Source organism: Coregonus clupeaformis, unplaced genomic scaffold, assembly GCF_020615455.1.
Source record: "Coregonus clupeaformis isolate EN_2021a unplaced genomic scaffold, ASM2061545v1 scaf0261, whole genome shotgun sequence".
Lineage (NCBI taxonomy): Eukaryota > Metazoa > Chordata > Actinopteri > Salmoniformes > Salmonidae > Coregonus > Coregonus clupeaformis.
This window is the reverse complement of record NW_025533716.1, coordinates 360,001-367,500: the sequence shown is the minus strand read 5'-3', so window position 1 is coordinate 367,500 and position 7,500 is coordinate 360,001. Positions and strand designations below refer to the sequence as shown.

Below are 7,500 nucleotides of genomic sequence, written 5' to 3'. Positions count from 1 at the left end.
GTACTGCTTTCCACAGGGCTGAGACGCTGGGATTATAATACATATTTTTACAGTACTGCTTTCCACAGGGCTGAGACGCTGGGATTATAATACATATTTTTACAGTACTGCTTTCCACAGGGCTGAGACGCTGGGATTATAATACATATTTTTACAGTACTGCTTTCCACAGGGCTGAGACGCTGGGATTATAATACATATTTTTACAGTACTGCTTTCCACAGGGCTGAGACGCTGGGATTATAATATAGCTTTATACTGTACTGCTTTCCACAGGGCTGAGACGCTGGGATTATAATGCAGCTTTATACTGTACTGCTTTCCACAGGGCTGAGACGCTGGGATTATAATATAGCTTTATACTGTACTGCTTTCCACAGGGCTGAGACGCTGGGATTATAATGCAGCTTTATACTGTACTGCTTTCCACAGAGCTGAGACGCTGGGATTATAATATAGCTTTATACTGTACTGCTTTCCACAGGGCTGAGACGCTGGGATTATAATACATATTTTTACAGTACTGCTTTCCACAGGGCTGAGACGCTGGGATTATAATGCAGCTTTATACTGTACTGCTTTCCACAGAGCTGAGACGCTGGGATTATAATATAGCTTTATACTGTACTGATTTCCACAGAGCTGAGACGCTGGGATTATAATATAGCTTTATACTGTACTGCTTTCCACAGGGCTGAGACGCTGGTTTATACTGATTATTACAGTATATAGTACTGATAACCCTATTCCCTATATAAGTAGCCTTGTCCGAGCTAATGTACTATTAGCTACGTAATATACAGTAGCTACCTAATGTACTATTAGCTACATAATATACAGTAGTTACCTAATGTACTATTAGCTACGTAATATACAGTAGCTACCTAATGTACTATTAGCTACGTAATATACAGTAGCTACCTAATGTACTATTAGCTACGTAATATACAGTAGCTACCTAATGTACTATTAGCTACGTAATATACAGTAGCTACCTAATGTACTATTAGCTACGTAATATACAGTAGCTACCTAATGTACTATTAGCTACGTAATATACAGTAGCTACCTAATGTACTATTAGCTACGTAATATACAGTAGCTACCTAATGTACTATTAGCTACGTAATATACAGTAGCTACCTAATGTACTATTAGCTACGTAATATACAGTAGCTGCCTAATGTACTATTAGCTACGTAATATACAGTAGCTACCTAATGTACTATTAGCTACGTAATATCCAGTAGTTACCTAATGTACTATTAGCTACGGATTATATACAGTAGCTACCTAATGTACTATTAGCTAAGGATTATATACAGTAGTTACCTAATGTACTATTAGCTACGTAATATACAGTAGCTACCTAATGTACTATTAGCTACGTAATATACAGTAGCTATCTAATGTACTATTAGCTACGTAATATACAGTAGCTACCTAATGTACTATTAGCTACGTAATATCCAGTAGCTACCTAATGTACTATTAGCTACGTAATATCCAGTAGCTACCTAATGTACTATTAGCTACGTAATATACAGTAGCTATCTAATGTACTATTAGCTACGTAATATACAGTAGCTACCTAATGTACTATTAGCTACGTAATATCCAGTAGCTACCTAATGTACTATTAGCTACGTAATATCCAGTAGCTACCTAATGTACTATTAGCTACGTAATATACAGTAGCTACCTAATGTACTATTAGCTACGTAATATACAGTAGCTATCTAATGTACTATTAGCTACGTAATATACAGTAGCTACCTAATGTACTATTAGCTACGTAATATCCAGTAGCTACCTAATGTACTATTAGCTACGTAATATCCAGTAGCTACCTAATGTACTATTAGCTACGTAATATCCAGTAGCTACCTAATGTACTATTAGCTACGTAATATCCAGTAGCTACCTAATGTACTATTAGCTATGGATTATATATAGTAGCTACCTAATGTACTATTAGCTACGTAATATCCAGTAGCTACCTAATGTACTATTAGCTACGTAATATCCAGTAGCTACCTAACATAACATGGATGCCTAGTGGCTACAGTCCAGAGAAAACAGACAAAGCTTTGGGTCAGTTCCATTTCTATTCAGCCAATTCAGGACAGGAACTGAAATCCCAATCGGAGACTTGAGAAAAATAAAAATCTAATTGATAATAAATGGTACTTTAACTTCTTCTTGAAGAGGAACGGACTGAACTGAAATGGAAGTAGACCCAACCTCGACCCGAGATCCAAAGAACACACACAACGTGACACTGGTGAACAACGTGCATTTTGTTGAGTCTCCAAAAGCGGTGAGAGGAGCATTTCAGTCATTCTCAGTGTGTTTTAAAACCAGACAGAAAGGCAGTGAACACATTGAGTGATCAGAAAACCATGCGATTAGAGGTTGCAGAAATGAAGTAAGAGAGTGAGGGAGAGGGAAGCGGAGGGAGGGAGGGAGGGAGGGAGAGAGGGAGAGGGAAGGGAAGGGGAGGGAGGGAGAGGGAGGGAGAGAGAGAGGGAGGGAGGGAGGGAGGGAGAGAGGGAGAGGGAAGGGGAGGGAGGGAGAGGGAGGGAGAGAGAGAGGGAGGGAGGGAGGGAGGGAGGGAGGGAGGGAGAGAGGGAGAGGGAAGGGGAGGGAGGGAGAGGGAAGGGGAGGGAGGGAGGGAGAGGGAGGGAGGGAGGGAGGGAGGGAGGGAGGGAGGGAGGGAGGGAGGGAGGGAGGGAGGGGGAGGGAGGGAGAGAGAGGGATGTCTTGCCTTGGAGAAGAAATAAGAGGGCATCTGAAACAGACAGGGTGAAACAGACAGAGAGAGAGAGAGAGTTGGAAAAGAGACATGACAGGAACTACCACACAACACTACAGTACATTACTACTACAGTATTAGTAATGCTATTAACATGGTACTACATAGTACATGGTAATTCTACTAGTCATGGTACTACATAGTACATGGTAATTCTACTAGTCATGGTACTACATAGTACATGTAGTACTACTAGTCATGGTACTACATAGTACATGGTAATTCTACTAGTCATGGTCCTACATAGTACATATAGTACTACTAGTTATGGTACTACATAGTACATGTAGTACTACTAGTTATGGTACTACATAGTACATGGTAATTCTACTAGTCATGGTCCTACATAGTACATGTAGTACTACTAGTTATGGTACTACATAGTACATGTAGTACTACTAGTTATGGTACTACATAGTACATGGTAATTCTACTAGTCATGGTACTACATAGTACATGTAGTACTACTAGTTATGGTACTACATAGTACATGGCAGTACTACTAGTTATGGTACTACATAGTACATGTAGTACTACTAGTTATGGTACTACATAGTACATGGTAATTCTACTAGTCATGGTACTACATAGTACATGTAGTACTACTAGTTATGGTACTACATAGTACATGGCAGTACTACTAGTTATGGTACTACATAGTACATGTAGTACTACTAGTTATGGTACTACATAGTACATGTAGTACTACTAGTTATGGCATTGCATAATACATGTAGTACTACTAGTTATGGCATTACATAGTACATTTAGTACTACTAGTTATAGTACTACATCGTACATGGCAGCACGACAGTTTAAGCATAGTATTAGTAGAAGCATGGTGGAAAGAGGAAGTTGTACCTAGTTTCTACATGGGCTAAGAAGAGAAACTAAAGACTAAAGTTGACAACATCATGTTAGAAACGTATTAAAGGGAGAAAATGAAATACATGATTATTTAAAGTCATATAGGAGAGTCATACTGCTGTATATAGGAGAGTCATACTGCTGTATATAGGAGAGTCATACTGCTGTATATACACACACACTATTCAGCAGGGTTGCCCAACTGGCCCCCGCATTTTATTTGGCCCCCCAAGTTTTCTAAACCCAAAATATATACAGTGGGGGAAAAAAGTATTTAGTCAGCCACCAATTGTGCAAGTCCTCCCACTTAAAAAGATGAGAGAGGCCTGTAATTTTCATCATAGGTACACGTCAACTATGACAGACAAATTGAGGAAAAAAAATCCAGAAAATGACATTGTAGGATTTTTTATGAATTTATTTGCAAATTATGGTGGAAAATAAGTATTTGGTCACCTACAAACAAGCAAGATTTCTGGCTCTCACAGACCTGTAACTTCTTCTTTAAGAGGCTCCTCTGTCCTCCACTCGTTACCTGTATTAATGGCACCTGTTTGAACTTGTTATCAGTATAAAAGACACCTGTCCACAACCTCAAACAGTCACACTCCAAACTCCACTATGGCCAAGACCAAAGAGCTGTCAAAGGACACCAGAAACAAAATTGTAGACCTGCAGCAGGCTGAGAAGACTGGATCTGCAATAGGTAAGCAGCTTGGTTTGAAGAAATCAACTGTGGGAGCAATTATTAGGAAATGGAAGACATACAAGACCACTGATAATCTCTCTCGATCTGGGGCTCCACGCAAGATCTCACCCCGTGGGGTCAAAATGATCACAAGAACGGTGAGCAAAAATCCCAGAACAACACGGGGGGACCTAGTGAATGACCTGCAGAGAGCTGGGACCAAAGTAACAAAGCCTACCATCAGTAACACACTACGCCGCCAGGGACTCAAATCCTGCAGTGCCAGACGTGTCCCCCTGCTTAAGCCAGTACATGTCCAGGCCCGTCTGAAGTTTGCTAGACTGCATTTGGATGATCCAGAAGAGGATTGGGAGAATGTCATATGGTCAGATGAAACCAAAATATAACTTTTTGGTAAAAACTCAACTCGTCGTGTTTGGAGGACAAAGAATGCTGAGTTGCATCCAAAGAACACCATACCTACTGTGAAGCATGGGGGTGGAAACATCATGCTTTCGGGCTGTTTTTCTGCAAAGGGACCAGGACGACTGATCCGTGTAAAGGAAAGAATGAATGGGGCCATGTATCGTGAGATTTTGAGTGAAAACCTCCTTCCATCAGCAAGGGCATTGAAGATTAAACGTGGCTGGGTCTTTCAGCATGACAATGATCACAAACACACCACCCGGGCAACGAAGGAGTGGCTTCGTAAGAAGCATTTCATGGTCCTGGAGTGGCCTAGCCAGTCTCCAGATCTCAACCCCATAGAAAATCTTTGGAGGGAGTTGAAAGTCCGTGTTGCCCAGCGACAGCCCCAAAACATCACTGCTCTAGAGGAGATCTGCATGGAGGAATGGGCCAAAATACCAGCAACAGTGTGTGAAAACCTTGTGAAGACTTACAGAAAACGTTTGACCTGTGTCATTGCCAACAAAGGGTATATAACAAAGTATTGAGAAACTTTTGTTATTGACCAAATACTTATTTTCCACCATAATTTGCAAATAAATTCATTAAAAATCCTACAATGTGATTATCTGGATTTTCTTTTCTCATTTTGTCTGTCATAGTTGACGTGTACCTATGATGAAAATTACAGGCTTCTCTCATCTTTTTAAGTGGGAGAACTTGCACAATTGGTGGCTGACTAAATACTTTTTTTCCCCACTGTATATATATATATATATATATATATATATATATATATATATATATAAAAGACTGTAAAAACGCCACCAAATTAGCTCTAACTGATTTTTAAAAAAATGTTTTATCTGTTCCAAAATCTTCCTACGCATAATAGAGCGATATACATTATGTGATCATATAGGTTTACAAATGTAATAAAGGTTTGAAATGATTATGTTTTAGTCAGCTATTATCCTGTATCTGTTTGGGCTTGTTGTGGTCAATTTGCAGTCTACAAATTATATAGTAATTATGTTCTGGCCCCCTGACCATCCGCTCCAGAATAAATCATATCCACCACTGTACGTTGACATTAGGGGTTACAACACCGTACAGGACATAGTATATTTCTGTCTCCTTCCCCATTGATTATCAACTGATCCGTCCTCCTTCCCCATTGATTATCAACTGATCCGTCCTCCTTCCCCATTGATTATCAACTGATCCGTCCTCCTTCCCCATTGATTATCAACTGATCCGTCCTCCTTCCCCATTGATTATCAACTGATCTGTCCTCCTTCCCCATTGATTATCAACTGATCCGTCCTCCTCCCCCATTGATTATCAACTGATCATTCCTCCTTCCCCATTGATTATCAACTGATCCGTCCTCCTTCCCCATTGATTATCAACTGATCCGTCCTCCTTCCCCATTGATTACAATGATCTAACCCTAATTGCTCCTGTAAGTCGCTCTGGATAAGAGAGTCTGCTAAATGACTAAAAAACGTAATTTATAACAGTCTATTGATTTATCACTGTCCTTTCACTGTATGAATAATTGATATCAGTCCTTACCCGTGACTTCTCCTCTAGCTTGGTCATCATGATGATGTTGGCCGTGTGCTGTTCCCACACCAGTCTCCAGAAGTCACAGAAGGTCTCAGGGAGAGAGCCCTGCGTCGCGATGTAGGCGTTCTGACGACGGTAGCCATCAATGTAGTTAGCATTGATGTAGTCACTGCCTGGGATACCTGGGGGGAAAGAGAGATAAGGGGAGGGAGAGAGATCGGGGGAGACAGAGAGAGAGAGAGAAAGAGGGAGAGAAAGGGAGAGAGAGATGATCAGATCAGATGCTCCTTGGGGATTATCAAAGTGTCAATCAATCAATCAATCGATCTGCATGTACAGTGTATGTGTTGGTTAAAAATGTCAACGTGAGAAAATGGACGACTCAACTCTCTCAGCTGATACCCAGCTTGTATGGCAGGAGATTGTGTCAATTCTCTCAGCTGATACCCAGCTTGTATGGCAGGAGATTGTGTCAATTCTCTCAGCTGATACCCAGCTTGTATGGGAGGGGATTGTGTCTGTTTCATTCAGGATCAGTCCTGTTCATCTGGGCCTGATGCCATAATCCCCCAAATCACTGTGTCACCGCCCGCTCGCCCCTGGACTGATTCTAGTGAGTCAGAAAGCAGGTCACAAAGCTCTTGATGTATCTTTTGAGGTCAGTTTATATAAAACGAACAAACAGCCCTCGCTGGTACCAACACTTTCAAAGACATAACTACATCTCAAATGGCACCCTATTCCCTATATAGTGCACTACTTTAGACCAGGGATCATAGGGAATAGGGTGACATTTGGGATGGACTCATAGTTAGCTAATATTACTGCTGCAGCAGCAACTCTCCCTCATTTAAACCTACTGTAATCTCTCTCTCTCTCTCTCTGTCTCTCTGTCTCTCTCTCTCTCTGTCTCTCTGTCTCTCTGTCTCTCTCTCTGTCTCTCTGTCTCTCTGTCTCTCTGTCTCTCTGTCTCTCTGTCTCTCTCTCTGTCTCTCTGTCTCTCTCTCTGTCTCTCTGTCTCTCTGTCTCTCTGTCTCTCTCTCTCTCTCTCTCTCTCTGTGTATCTCTGTCTCTCTGTGTCTCTCTCTGTGTCTCTCTCTGTGTCTCTCTCTGTGTCTCTCTCTCTGTCTCTCTCTCTCTCTCTCTCTCT

The 7,500-nt window shown here is 41.1% G+C and overlaps 1 protein-coding gene across 1 annotated transcript in view; it reads right to left on the bottom strand.

Moving 5' to 3' along the window:
• The window catches only part of LOC121551701 (receptor-type tyrosine-protein phosphatase delta), a 237,095-nt gene that overhangs the window by 41,221 nt on the left and 188,374 nt on the right, over positions 1 to 7,500 (bottom strand). The window contains 1 exon segment of the mRNA XM_045214471.1: positions 6,357 to 6,532. Coding sequence (XP_045070406.1) covers positions 6,357 to 6,532 — 176 coding nt within the window.